Below are 15,343 nucleotides of genomic sequence, written 5' to 3' on the forward strand. Positions count from 1 at the left end.
TAAAAAGTTATAAGATCAGCTAAATGAAACAACTGAAAAAGTAGAATGTTAAAATACCAAGCATGTGTATACTTGAATACCCAACCATGTCAAGGATTGCTCCTATTCTGTTTAAGAAGTTCTTCTAAGTTTTCAGAAACAATATAGTGTAAATTTTCATATTAACATATATAAATATAAATCAATTTTATTAATCCATTCATCAGGGAGGAAGTTTTGACACTGCAACCAAGGCATATAACAACTTTCAGTATAGAAGCACATGACTCTGATATTATCAGAAATGTTACAGCTATCCTTTCTTATTTCAATCAGGAAATTTAAAACAAGTCCTGCATTAATCATTCAGCATGATTTGTGACATAAATTTCTAATGGCTTTTATTAGTTAAGTGATACTGGATTTTATTAGTTTAATAAAGATAAGCAGCACGTCTGAAAAGTGATTGAAGAATTATGTATGTTAATGATTACAGTATATATCAGAGCAATATTTTCCTTAATTTAAGTAATCTCTTAGATTTCAGTATCACTTAATTGTGATGGTAGCAATTAAAAGAAAATTACTTTCTTCATAAAAAGTATTAAATATGAGGCATTCTATTGTAAAATTAATACAGACTTTCCTGTCTATTTTTAAAGAAATGTTTAAACTTCCTCTATTATCTTAATAAATCTCTCTTCTTATAATCTAAGGAGACCAAGAGATATAAAAGGATTCAGTTGAGGCCTACTTTTAAAAACTCAAGTGCCAGGCCTGATTAGATTTCTCTCAATTTCTTTACAAGGGCTTTACCTTTGAAAAGGATGAGATGGTACAAATCTGAGGCTCAAAACAAGGTAACATACTTTTGTCTGGAATAAGCCAGGTTTTCAGAAAAATTAAAATGTTAAAACCCATTCCAGTTAAAATCTTCAGTTCCAAAAATAGATGAGCAAATTGACTAATTTAACCCTTTTTATTGTGTACCTAGAGGATTTGTTAAATATATTCTACCTTTTCACCAGGAAGATGTTTTATATTCTAGCCAAACTTTCAAAACCCAGAATGCCAATATCTCTGAAGATTCAGCATCTTTTTTCTTTGTGTAGTAGTATGTAAAGAGAAAACTAAGTTTAAAAATCCTCTGACTTGACCCACTTCTTTTAATAGCCACAGAGAGACATTGCCAAGTGCTTCTGTGAAAATTAAATATTCTTTAAAAGAAAAACTTGTTTTTAAAAACCCCACAACTTTACTTAGGAGTTTTATAAAAAGAGAGAACCTCAGTTTCAGTTCTATAGGCAAATCATAGTCTGGTGGGAAACATTTCAACATATACTCATTTTTTTAAAAAAAAATCTGCATTGACCAATTGATTCCAGTCACAAGAAAGAGAATGTTCACCGGAGTTCTTGCTTTTTCTTACTACTCTTTTTCTCACTTTGCAACCTACAGAGCCACTTTTCCTCTCTGTCTCCAATACACACCCTTGCCAGACAACGCATGCCAGAAATACACAAACTTGCACGCTACCACCTTCCTCTCCTTCCAAGATAATGCTGGGGCGGAAGGGAACACTTCCCCTTTTCTTCCTTGCGGGTCGTTGTTGTTGTTATCATTATCTTTATTATGTAAGCATGTGAGACTCTTACACCGGGGAGGGCACGAGAGAGGCGGGGGAAAAACAAACCCAACTCCTCCTAAAGTTAGAAGGACAAAATGCGCCTGACGCCAATTCCCCCCCACCCACCCCCCGTGTTCAACCCCCTCCTCTTCGCGCACTGGGATTTGGAGAGGCGATCTACACCCACCTGTCTCTAGGGTCGATCCAGCTGGTCTGCTTGGTGTTGTGGTCGATGTAGAAGACTTTCCCGTCGTAATCCCTCGCCTCCTCCCAACCGTCGGGTAAGGGCAATTGCCCATTCCCCATTTTTCTAGGCATGGTCGAAGTCGGGGTATAGCTGCTCCATAGGGACAACAAACAAGAAAGAAAAGGAGGGAAGCGGGAAAAGACGCCCCTCCTTCCCCTGGAGCTCTGGGCGGGTGGAGGGAGGCAGAATCGTGCAATGGGCCAGGAAACTCTCCTGAGTTTCAGTCCACCATGTCTGGACGGCGCCTCCGCCTTCGGGCCTTATTTCGTATTGGCAGCAAGGGGGTCAGGGGCTTCAGGCTAAGACGAGGCGCTGCTTATGCTCCGGGGGGGGGGGGAGAACCGGCTCAGTCCCGGGCGGCGGCAGCAGCAGCAGCAGCAGCCCCTCATTAGCATGAGATTAGCATCCATCTCATCTGCATGCACATTCCTGGCGGGTGCATTCCTGAGCGTTAACCCTCTCCGTGCCACTCCGCTACTCGACGGAAAGACTTGGAAGAGCCCCCGTCCTGCAAGAATGTGCTGCGCGGGGAGGAAGAGGCACGCGCGAGCACGCACATCCCACCCCGGGGGGGAGGCGTGGGGGACTAGGAGTGGGTCAGATTAGAAGAGACGGAAGGAGAGGCGAACTGAGCAGCGCAAGTTCCAGTGACTTTTGAAAAAGTCGCTTGAAAAGGGGGTGGGGTGGGGGGACTGTAAGTTCCAAAAGAGGGGAAAGGTGAGGCGTGCGCAACTTTTTTTTTTCAAAATAATATCTCTCTCATTCTAGAGTTTTTCCGTAGATTTGATGGTGAAAATCTAATAATTCTCGGCTCCGATGATTATTTTTTTTCCCCAGGTAACCTTGTGATTGTAGTCGTGGGTGCGTGCTTTCCTGTGTATTTCAGCACCTAAGGATTGATAGTTTCTACTTTCCAGAAGACTTCATGTTTTCCCAAGTTGCTGCCGGAATAGTGAAATATCCACAAATCACCCTGAAACCAGAACTGGAAAAACTGTTTTTCTTCACAGTAATGTCTTTACTTTATATTATTTTTGTTTATGGACAGGGCAGTGTCTGTATACATTTATAGATGTACTCTCAGCAGAGCAACATATTTCAACGTAAAACTTAGCTTTAATAGGAAGACAAAGTTAGTAGTCCTAAAACAGGTGGAATTCAGTACTTAATAGACTGCATCACCCAGCTTGGCATTCCCCAGGTATGTTGCAGTGCAATTTTCACAACTTTAATTTGGGTCTTCATGCTGGGAGTTGTGACCTCTACACATCTGCTGAAGTTTTGATAGAAGGAGAGTAATAGACATTCATATCTTGGGATAAGCCATATTGAATGAACACTGACATATTGCCAATATGCCTAGTGTTAATACTACTAGATCACAAGCTGTAGCTCACTGTTGGATATAAATAATGGAAAGTACAGAGGAAAAAAAAATAGTACCCTTAGTTCTGGGAAATCCTGTCTGTCAACAAATAGAAATCCCATAGTACTTCATTTCAAAAGTAGCAATTACTTCAAAAATCGGACACCAATTGAGAACACACACTCAAAATTTCCACAAACCTGTATGCTCATTCACTATTATGATTCTTCTACTCCATTCTTAGGAAATTTGAGAATAGCTAGAACAACATACTATAGCCTAGTTTTCTGGAATTTTCCATACAATTTACTCATTCAATTTATTTTTAAAACCCCTTTAAAAGTTATTCATTTTAACATCCACGCTTGTGTATATCCCAGATTATATTTAATCAAATATACAAAAAGCTATTCAGGTTTTCTTAATATTTTGTGATAATATCTACCCATTCTCCATATAATAGTCTACGCTACAATTCTTCCCAAAATCTGTACACACAAATGATAAGGACTGATATGGCATATAAATGAGATTATTGCATGCCAGATTTTAACAGTTAAAAATGCCTGTTTTACCACAGAGCTCCATTTTCTATAATAAGAAAAAAGTGAAAGTAGCTGCCTTACTTTGGAGCTACAAATCTTAGTACTCAATACTGCAAAGATAGGTAAATTGTAGTTATTTTAATGATAACAATATATATGACTCTTTTCTTTACATTACCCAAATTTAAAGTTTACTTCTGCCCAGGACTATTACATCTGGCCTGCAAGAATGCCAAATGCAGAAAAAAAACGTTGTTGCCATATATGTTGCAGGTCAACACTGATCATTCTATTCCTGCCTTCTCTATTACTTGCTTTTTAACCCCCTTTCCTTTTATTAACACATTAGTACTGAAATTAACAGTTAAAAAGCAGACGCTTGTCAGTTAAAGAATTCTGACTGGTGGGGTCCAGGAAAAGAATCTTCTCCACTGTTGCCCCTTCCCTTTGGAATACTTTTCCCAGATGTGAAGAGGGACCCCAATCTCCTGGTGGTTTGGAAATACCTGAAGACCTGGTTTTGCCTACTCACCTGTGGCCCACAGAGGAGCATGCAGCCATAGGGCTGGTTAGTTCCCTGAAGCCGCTCCCTAGCTTTTTATTTTTAATTATTTTATTTTTGTTTACAACTGCCTTTCCCTGTAATATTTAAGTACAATATAGATTTTTACACCTATTTGTACATTGCCCAGATTTACTCTGTGAGTGAGTTTATTTGTTTTTTAAGTGCAATATATAAATATAAATAAAAATACAAGGAATGAAGGTAAAGCAAAGGATGGCAAAGAAAAACAATGTAACACGGATCTTTCACATATTTATTGATAGTTTATCATGCTGTTTTAGTATCATTATACTGTTACAGATATACATAAATACATAACTAGAATTGTGAGAAGTGAAGGCAAAGACTGGGAAATAGTGAGCTAAAGAATTACAGGCAAGAAATTAAAAAAGGGAAATCTAGCTACACTGTTCAGTGTATTCCCCATAACTTGCATTTTTGTAAGCCATTCTTGCTTATAGGGATACCCATAGAGAGAGGTTAAAAAAGTCAAGGAGGCAGCACCCCTTTTTATATATATCATAATGCAAGTAGAAAATTTATGTGGATGTCAGTCATGTGGGCATAGCCACACTTATTAATAGTGTATGAGGATGCCCTTGTTTGCTTTCATCTTGCCCATACAACCATTTTGTATATTTCTCTTTCTTACTTTTCTTTCTTTCCATGCTCTGTCTAAGTATGGCTTCCTTCTAATTGCCCTTCCTTCCTCTTTATGAATTATTTCCTCATACATTTTTTTTGTAATTTGGTCCTCATTCATTCTGTGTGACCTTTGACCTCACATTTGAATTCAATCTACACTCGTGCATCAATCATTCTTCATCCTATCTCTTCATTAATACATTCCTTTATTTATTTACTACATACACCCCATTCCACTGTGTTCAGATTAATTTTTTGTTTATCCTATCACACACAACTTTCACTTCAACATAACAAAGTGGGCAGAATCAAATAAAAGACATTTTCACTTCTTTTAATATACATTATATCTTGTCAAGTAATCATTGTCACGTTTTCCTAATCAATATGATGTCAAAATTATCAAATGTATGTTAAATTATTATGGCACAAGTTTTGCATCTTTCATACTTGCATCATGATATCATGTTTTATGACATCACAATCCATATTTCATCATCTGCTACTCCCCCAAAGCCAATGTACATTAGAATACAAACTATTTACTGTCTTTCTATCAATATCTGATCATTTGTCCATCTATTTTTAATAAGTCTATTAATATCTTGTTCTATTTTTTTATCACCACTCCAAACAGAAAAATACAAGGAAACAATGCATAATAATAGATATATTAAATAATATACTGAAGCTTTTTTTATTTAACTGATGTGTTCCAATAATGTATCAGCATTCTCCATCTTATTTCTGAAACAAATCAGGTAATATAGTTTCCTTTCTTTTCTTCAATATGATCAGTCATGCACAAATTGCTTTCCATAATCTGTGTAATCTTATCAAAAGTTCCCAATTTCTACTTTTTGCCTTTTGCACTTGTGTCAGAAGCACTGAGGCACTGGGTTGAAAAGATTAGCTGGTGACATTATCATTTTCCCAGATGATATTCAGTTGGGGGCTCTTTTCATGTCGACAGGAACTGGAGCAAAGGATGAGAGCTCACCTTGCCCCATGACAGCACTAGGGTCTCAAACGCAGGCTTGCTAACCTGCAATCCAATGTTCTAATGAGAAGAGCCACTGTACTTTTTACTTTTTCTCTTAATAAAGCACAAATTAGCTATAGCCCAAAAATATAGGTATAGCAATGTTTTTTTTGATAAGAGATTTTATCATTTTTTTTCTTCAAATAGTGCAATGAAGTAATTTCCTCTTTTTTTTAGAAATAAGGATATTGCTCAGGAGTGAAGATTTTAATTATCAGGATGGGTTTTTTTCCCCAATCTTATGGTACACACTGCCTTACTGAGGTTTGCTAGGGATCCACTAATCTTCCAGTTAGAGCTGAAGTGATTGAAATGGACCAGATGGATCAACAAATGGGGCTTTACATTTTGTTCAGTGCAACACAGAGGTGGTATTCAGCAGGTTCTGACCAGTTCTGGGAAACCGATAGCAGAAAATTTGAGTAGTTTGGAGAACCAGCAAATACCACCTCTGACTGGCCCCATCTATTCTCTGCCTCCCGCGTCCCAGCTGATTGTCTGGGTCTTCTTTTGTTGCCCTGCACAGGAGAATAGAGCTGGAAAGCAGGTTAGTGGGGTGGGGAGGGAATGGGATTTTGCAGTATCCTTCCCCAAGCCATGCCCACCAAGCAACACCATGCCCATCAAGCCACACCCACAGAACTGGTAGTAAAAGAATTTGAATCCCACCACTGGTGCAACAGATAACTTAATCAGTGCAGAAACATTACATGAATCTGCTTGTTAACATATAGTAGAAGAACAAAAAGTGAATAATAATATCCAGGAGAGCCACTAGCTAATATTCTGTGCAGTTTGGAGAACCCCGAAATCCCACTCCTGGCTGGCCCCACCCACTCGTCCCCTCCCCTCCCAGGAATTCCCACGCAGCCCATTTTGGATGCAGGTAAGTGCAAGGCATGAATGGGGAGTGCAGGCTCGGGGAGTGCAAAAAACGGACCTCCCAAAAGTTCGGAAAGGCTGGAAATGGGGCTGTTTCTGGCTTCCAGAAAACCTCCGGAGCCTGGGGAGGCTGTTTTCGCCCTCCCGGAGGCTCAAGGAAAGCTTCCGGAACCTGGAGAGGGCAACCACCCCACCCACCATGGCCACACCCACCCAGCAAGAGGGCAGAGAACCCTTTGCTAAAATTTTTGAAGCCCACCCCTGGGGACATTGTTCAGAGAATGTCAAGCAATCTAAATCTAAATGGTAGTACACATATACTTTTCATACAAATTTTATACAGCAACATATCAGTTTAATTTAATAAACTACATTTTAATTATCATTATTTTCATGAGACTACTGTATATGGTGGAAAAAGCAGAACGAAGATTCCTGTTAGCTGATTCTGGTTTCCAAATATTGAATTTGTCCTATTATGTTAAAAAAAAATTATTATAGCATGAGAAAGTAACCTTTTATACAAGTAATACACATTCTAATCCAAAGAATCTTTGTAATTATATGCATGACCTGTAAAATAAATAATGCAGGGTCAATGCAGATATCTCATGTACTATTTTCTTTTCTTGCAATTAATTATATGATGTACAATTTCCATATCTGAATAAGAAAGAACTTTACATTAATTCCTCTACTAGCTTCAAAAAGTCAGGACAGGGTCTGGCATACATGTTCTATGAATCAATTCAGTACCTTAAATGTATTTTTCTATAAAAGAATCCTCTCTGTATTGGAGTGCAACTGAATTAAGTTTGTAATTTTCAAGTACTGGGAAAGCATTAAAAGAATGGATTGTTAGATAATGCAGGAAGTACATTAAATATGTAAATAGCAGTCTTCATTTTTTTTTTTTTTTTTGTAATTTCCTATAGAGATCTATGTATAAAACTTTTCAGTAATTACATGGACACATACATGTAGTTTTCTGGAATCAATACTAAAGTTTTGCAGACTACAATTTGTTTTCAGGTTTATTTTGTTTATATCAGGTAAGCTATTTATTTATTTTAGCATTTGTAGTTAATCAGGCATCAATCAGAACCATACACACCGGTAAATTTCATTCATGAACCTTTAATGAGAGTATTTATCATATTACCTGTCCCCTTACTTTCAAGAGGAAGTGAAAAGAAACAAATCCTTTGCATCATATAAATGCATGATATCACTATTTGATGGATTTTACTGAGTTCAGAAGCTAAGCAGAATCAGTTAATACTTGAAAGGGAAATCTCCAGGTAATATCATGGCTTTAGGCTAGAATAATTTCTGTTTCTAGGAACAATGTCAAGCTCCTTCCATACTATTAGCCAGATAGCTAAATGAAAATATCCATGAAACTGGCAAAAGTCATCTTGAAGAACTCATTTTTAATACAGTATCAGTTTTCCAAAAAATCAGGAACTTAAAGATAGGGACAGAAGATTAATAAAGTCTATGGCATCTCTCTTCAATTGTCCCTATTTCAATCATATAAGCCATGCTAAGGGAACTTCAGCAAAAACACTAGTGGGAGACTTTGTGCATCTAAGTCCATCACCCTCTCTCCTTTTATTTTCTCATTGCAAGGAACTCATGTTCTGAGTCAAAGCAAGTGGAAGATAATGGGAATGTGAGACTTCCTGTTCATTTAAGAGAACCTTAGGCATCTCTGTGTTTATGGCCAAGAAAAGGAATTATGTTAAATATACTAGAATGTCTCATATGTAAAGCTGCATCTATAAGAGACTGGATTAAATCCTCTGCTGTTCCCCTTTATTTCCACTGTAGCATTAAGAATTCAGCATTACTATGCACTGCACAGCCAGAATAATATATGTTAAAAGTGTCTTTGCAACAGTGCCTTAAGATACATTAGATTTTTTTCCCCAATAGGAATGGTTCTTTAATCTACTGCTTTTGAACATTGTTTAAAATTATAGCACTTATATTGCACAGTTTTTGCTTTTTACCATTTATGCAATAAATATAATTATTTGCAGGAAAAACTTGTCAAATACACTTAATATTCCCACTGAATAAACCCTTAGGTAATAGATCCCAGAATAGCAGTTATATCTTGAGAGTTTATATTTTGTTATTGTTTTCTTCAGGGAAAACCTTAATAATATTTAGTATTTTTTCTCTTGAAAAGCACTTTCTAGAACTGTTACTAATTAAAACCTTTATATCTTTTAGACAGTAAGAGTAGCTTTTCAAACCTGAAACTATTGTGTAACTTACTTTATTAGGGGTTCAGTTGCAAAGCTAGATAAACCTGTGATTTAATAATTGACATTCACTGACTACATTTCCCCCATTTCAAGCAGTTTGCAAACATTAATTAACTAATTAATCCTTGAAGGACTCCCTATAATTTAGATAAGTACATCCCTACACATATCCCTGTAATTTAGGTAAATAAGTATTGTCTCATGCATTTTATAGAGAAAACAATTAAATAGGCAGAAGGAGAAAAGGGGAGACCAGGCCCAAGTCATTATTCTAATAAGTGGCTTATATTTTGATTATCTAATTGCAAGATCTTTATCTTATGTTCTTTATAAAATAGAATCAAACAAATTCTCTAGTGGCTTGATAGCAGTTTCTAATTTAGTAAAATTGGGCTTATAAAGTTAAAAATATGGTTTGGTATTTCTTAACAAATCTAAAATGAAAAATGAAGAGCCATTATTAATTATCTTTCCTAGTCATTTTTTTCCTGTAATACTATTTTTTAAAGTATTCATAGCAATAGAGTGTAGTGGTTGGTTCATCATAAATAATATAACTTCAATAGAGTTTGTTTTTCTGTACATAATATAGACAATTCATCCAAAATCCACAAATATTCACCACTGCAGGTTAGCGCAAGTTGTCCAGTGTGCACAAAGTTATTGTTTTCTTAGAATTCAGGGCTGAATATGTTGTCCCATAATGCAACCTATGGAGACTACTGAGAAATTACTTGAACAGCAATCAGCTGTGAACCATCCTATCAGGTAGACTGCGTATTGCCATGGGCTTCCTAGTATGCAGAGTGATGAGAACTTTTTGAAATATGGTATTTTGGAATCAGTTCTCTTCCTGGAAGAATAGCTATTTATATACTATTAAGCATAAATTGAGATAATTTCATATTCTGCTGTCATAGATTTATTGTTCTCATTATTATTTTTTAGCAGACAGTACTTTAAAATGTTTTTATGGTCTTAGAATGTACTATGCCTTCAAAATTGCTATTCTATCTTTCATAACTACAGCTGAGCAATTTGCAAACCATTCAAGTAACAAAATTTGATGGCAAACTTCTAAATTGAAGTAGTTCCTCTCCCTTTTTAAAAAAATAAGCTATAAAAGAGGTGTTTAACCTTTGTAGACCTTTGTATACAAACAAAGTAACACCAAATCGAAAAAGACTCTCTATGATTCCCGCCTACTCTCCCCGTAATGTTACCACATCACTACCAAGAACTGTGAAATTTGTATCAGCTAAAATAATAATAGAAATAATGCAGTTCCCAGCCACCAAAGGCATGGTGAGTACAGGCATGGACATATAAACAAAAATGACATGATTTTCTACCAAGAAAAGATAAAAAAGAAGATATATTTCTTGCCTTCTAAAATCATCATGGCAACTGGCCGCTCTTAAAGCCATCAGCTGTGCTCTATAAAATAAAATAGACCAGATTTGTAAAGACTACCAACAAATTCAAGGCTTTGAATAGGAATGCCCAAATAATATGCTGAAAGGGAAACTTGCTTACAGGAAAAGGGTAATATCATCAACTTGGAATAGATGCTGAAAGATCACACCATCTGGTTCTGAATTCCATAATTGTATGATATTTTTTTCAGAATGCAAGGCATCTACAGTTTTCCAGTTAGATGAAACGTTGATTCCTTCAGTTCTCCAGCAGTCAAAATGCAAATTTACATCTGTAGTCTTACAGAATATCTCCTGAGGAATCTTTGTATCATGACTCTCATGATTTTAAAACATTTCAATAATGGAATATGTTTTTTAAATTACTGAGAAATGATTTCAGCTTAACCCCTATTGGGAAGTTGCAGGATTTTTTTTGACTGAAGATTTGATTACAGATGGGCTCTTGAAAATAACTTGAAACAGATCAGACTGATCAACAACCTAATTGTTTCTATATTTTTCTACATTACATATTGGCCTCCTTTAAGCTTTATATTCAGTCTTTAAATTTTCAGTTTGAATAATATGCCATAACAGCATTAGTTTATATTTACACCTCATCTTCTAATTAATTTCTTCCAGTTCATTTTCCCCATTAGAGTCATCTTATCAGTGAGATAGGCAGCCTATAAAATAAATAAGTAAATAAGTAGGGTAAGTTGGATTGAGAGAGAATGATTAGCACAAAATCATCTAGTGCACGGGTGTCAAGCTTGGATTGTCACAACATTGTCATGTGACAATGAAGAGCTTTTTTTCCTTTTGCTAAACTGGGCAGAGGCGGGGCCAGCACGTGATCTATCTAGCCCGCGGGCTGCAAATTTGACACCCCTGATCTAGTGAGTTTTTATGGTTGAGTAAGATGTTCTTAGTCCCTCTTAATCGCTATTCTGTATTGGTGAACATTACATAAATATTTTAACATTTAAGTAATATATATTTTGAAAAGCTAAATTGGGCGACCACAGAGTAGTACTTGGATCTTGAAATCAGGGCTGCAGGCAAGACTGGGAAGTTAAAAAATATCCGTGAAGAAAGTACTGATAAATCACATTGACAAACTACTTCCATATTGTTGCTAAAAAATTATTTTTTTTAAATATTCACAATGTTCAGATTAACTTAAAGAAGACTTCACTTTTATTTTCTGTCTATTATCCCTTTAGAATTGTTTTCTGTGAGATTTATTGAAATAAATAGGGTCTGGAAGATGCAGATTTAAGTCCATTCTGACACACAAAAGCTCATTCAGGGAGAGTCACTCTCACAGTTCAACTTACCTCACCACAGAAAAACTTGAGAGAAATACTATGTAAACCATCTTTGGCTCCTATATGTATATGTTAAAATTAAATAAATACAGATAATATTCTATTTTGTGGTTAACTCTGTCAACACAAATAGAATTGGCCCTTTTGTTGCAATGAAGAGGAAAAATCCTGGTACCTGTACAAAAATAAATCTAGATTCAAAACACTATGCAAAGAACATGGAGCTTATAAGGTTTAAAAGAAACTAATTCTTGCAGATTATGAAAAGAAAAAAAGCCATGATTTAGTTTGTGTCATCAGAACTTAGGACCAATGGAAAACAACAGGCTTCATGATTTTGTATCCTGCCTTCCAAATTCAATTTCTCTATAGACCTGAGCAGATTTTGGGAAGAATAATTTGTTCTTTTATTGTATTTATAATTAGTCTTCTGCAAGGGTAAATACTCTTTTTCTTTCAGCAGTGATGCACTGACTCTTTCATTATTGCAAAAATTCATGACCCCCAGTGTTTGACTGTAAACAATGGTAGTTACTGGCCTCATTAGGCAACTAGCAGATGGCTTATGAAGTTCTCATTGGAGCTTTTATCCATTTGTGATTTGCCATGTGCAAATGTTTGCCTTTTCTACAGAATGAAGCCATGCCAAATGGGACTCTTGTTTTCCCTTTTTATTAGTGTTAATATTTTCAGTTCATAAATGTGGAAGGATTTGTTTTTTTTGAATTATATATTCAATCTGCTCCTGTTCCATTAGGTGAACTGCTAGTTAAGGCTTTAAGGGTGTCACTTTGAAAGATATGAGTACTGCCCAGAATGTTCCCAAACTGCAGGCATTCTATTCAGAGGGATTTGATTCCAAATTCCAGTCTCCATAAGCTCCAGGCTTGTTTAGATCCTTCCCAAAGTTTGCATACTTGCCTGTTTTTTCTCCTATATTGTGGCTATTATGTCAATCTTGCAGCACTGGGGCCATTATTTTTGCAGAGATGAATGCAATTACTTGTTATTGATACTCTCAGATCTTTCTACTGCCGATAATTCGGTGTTAACAGCACTATTCCATTAAAATCGCATTTAGTTTGTTACTTATTGGTTAAGACCGCTTTAGTTTTCTACTTGAAATCCATTTGATGTTCTCCCCTCCCATCTCAGCTTTTTCTTCATTTTCATTTTTTTTGTCATGGCCAGTAGCAATATTCACCATCTGGCAAACATCATTTTTATTTTCTCTGGAATGTTTCTGTACTCAAACAATAATTCCATTTTTTAAAAATTCCACTCCAATGCCATCCTCTTTACATATGCAGTATGGATACAATCTGAATCATCTGCCTTGCTACAGATTTTCTACATATCAGTATTAAAATGCTGCTGATCAATGTAGGAGCAGGGAGATTGCATTTTCAACTCCTATTTTGTCTCAACAATGAAGTAGGTGTTCTGTCCAAACCACAAGTAGTGGGAGAACACACACAGAGAAGGGAATATTCCATTTGTGGCATTAGTGAACTGGCAGTAAAGGAGACATTTTCACTTTGGGTCAGATTGGATGAATGGAGAAGCTCTTATTGCTGCTTTTGAGTTATAAAATGCTAGCAATCTAATAGGTGCCTTCATTTAAGCTTCCCCAATTCTTTGGTTTATGGTTATGATACAATGGGATAATTATTCTCCCTAGACAGCATTCAGAGGTTTAATAATTTCAGTGCCCAAAGAGTCAAGACTTGGTCTCTTTCCCTATTATTATTTCCCTGTTTGTAAATGAAACACAAGTGGCCAATAGTATTATTATTAATTCAGAATAATATATAAACACAGACATGCATAATGCAATCATCTTTGCAGATATAATAACTTACCTATGGGGAGTTTAGGAGAGTGGGAAAAGTTTTTCAGAAAGGAAAATGACTCTACTAGGACTTTCATAGGGAAAATGGAGAGGACTCATGAGTCACAAGCAGTCTGCTATCTGCAACTCACCATGGAGTTGTAGTTTTAATTTCCTCCATACCCTGTGTAATACTACAATATGGTTATTGCAGAGAACACAAATACCACTACCATGGAACACTATGTATTTCCAATATTCAAACATTTCTGTTGCTATTACTTTGACCAAGGTTTCCATAAATGGGCTACAAACATTTGGATGACAAACAATGAGGAACAAAAAATATATAATAGGCTAGAATAGATAAAATCTAAAGCTAAATAGATAAAATCTATGTCAGCTTTGAAATTCAGCTGCCACATAATTATTTTTAGAGAGTTAGAGAAGTTGAAAAGTTTAAGGTTATTCTGTGTGTCGTATTAAGAATTTCCAATTGCAGTTAATTGGTTGTCATGATTTATGAAGTGTAGAAGTGGGAGGAGAGAAGGGAGGAGAGAAGGTGGATTCTGTGTAACACACAAAAAAACTTTCACTTGGGAAATTGCTTTTGAACATGCCAGATCTGTTCCTAATAAATCAATTGGAGAGATAACATCTCGGAGTGTTTGATATCATGGATACTGTCTGGATGCTTGGCATTTATTTCCAGTACAACCTACAGGAGCCTGGTATGTGCCACCTTTGCAACCATGACCCAGGCCGGACCGAATACCCTTTGAGGCCATGTTCGATGGCCACCACGAACATTTCAATTACTTCCTCACTTGAATCCAATCCCATATAGAACAATTTGGAGATCAATATGCCACAGAACACGATTTGGTTATGGCCATAACAAATGGGATGAATGAAGGGGATACTTCAGACTGGGTGGTCCTCCTAGGGGTCTTTAGAGCCTCGAGGTTCTTATGATCAGTCTCATAATCTGAAGGTCATGAGTTCGAGCCTCACACCGGGCACCCAGATGCGACCAAGCCTTTTATTGTCCAAACAGATGCAAGTGATGTAGCGGTGGCAGCCATTTTGCTGCAAAAAGACTCTCAAGGCCGACTGATGCCTTGCGCTTATGTGTCCAAAAAGCTGACAGACGCAGAGCACAGGTGGGAGGTCTGAGAGAAAGAAGCATTTGCTGTACACACTTTATTGACTTGGAGGCATTTTCTAGAAGGGGTGCCAGAGGCCTTTGAGATATGGACTGATCATAAGAACCTTGAGGCTCTAAAGACCCCAAGGAGATTATCACCCAAACAAGTCTGCTGGGCCCAATATTTTAAGCGATTCAATTTCAACATTAAATATATCGCCGGAGGGAAAAACGTATACTGGCGGATGCTCTGTCCAGAAAACCTCAGTTTGACAGACACCGAGAGGAAATAGTACAAGACTTAATTTCAGACACTCAATTGGCCACCCAAGTAACCACTAGAACCCAAGCTAACCATAACCCCAAACGCCTGGAAGATCAGCTGACTGCGGAATTGAAAACGGCCCTATTGACTGATCCTTGGTTCCTGGACCATCAAACT

General features: G+C 36.7%; 1 protein-coding gene and 1 long non-coding RNA gene across 2 annotated transcripts in view; one reads left to right on the forward strand and one right to left on the reverse strand.

Annotated features, from left to right (window-relative positions):
- Window positions 1-2,282, reverse strand: part of WWC2 (WW and C2 domain containing 2) — a 144,318-nt gene extending 142,036 nt beyond the window's left edge. Inside the window, exon 1 of the mRNA XM_026699665.2 lies at window positions 1,794-2,282. Coding sequence (XP_026555450.1) covers window positions 1,794-1,924 — 131 coding nt within the window. The 5' untranslated portion in view covers window positions 1,925-2,282. The remainder of the gene's footprint in view (window positions 1-1,793) is intronic.
- On the forward strand, window positions 1,764-5,662 carry LOC148125455 (uncharacterized). The gene is made up of 2 exons (XR_015744145.1): window positions 1,764-1,887; window positions 2,622-5,662. It is a non-coding gene; the product is annotated as an uncharacterized LOC148125455 (long non-coding RNA).
- Window positions 5,663-15,343: the final 9,681 nt, after the last annotated feature.

Source organism: Pseudonaja textilis, chromosome 6 (assembly GCF_049901715.1).
Source record: "Pseudonaja textilis isolate UNSWEBS1 chromosome 6, rPseTex1.2, whole genome shotgun sequence".
Classification (NCBI taxonomy): Eukaryota; Metazoa; Chordata; class Lepidosauria; order Squamata; family Elapidae; genus Pseudonaja; species Pseudonaja textilis.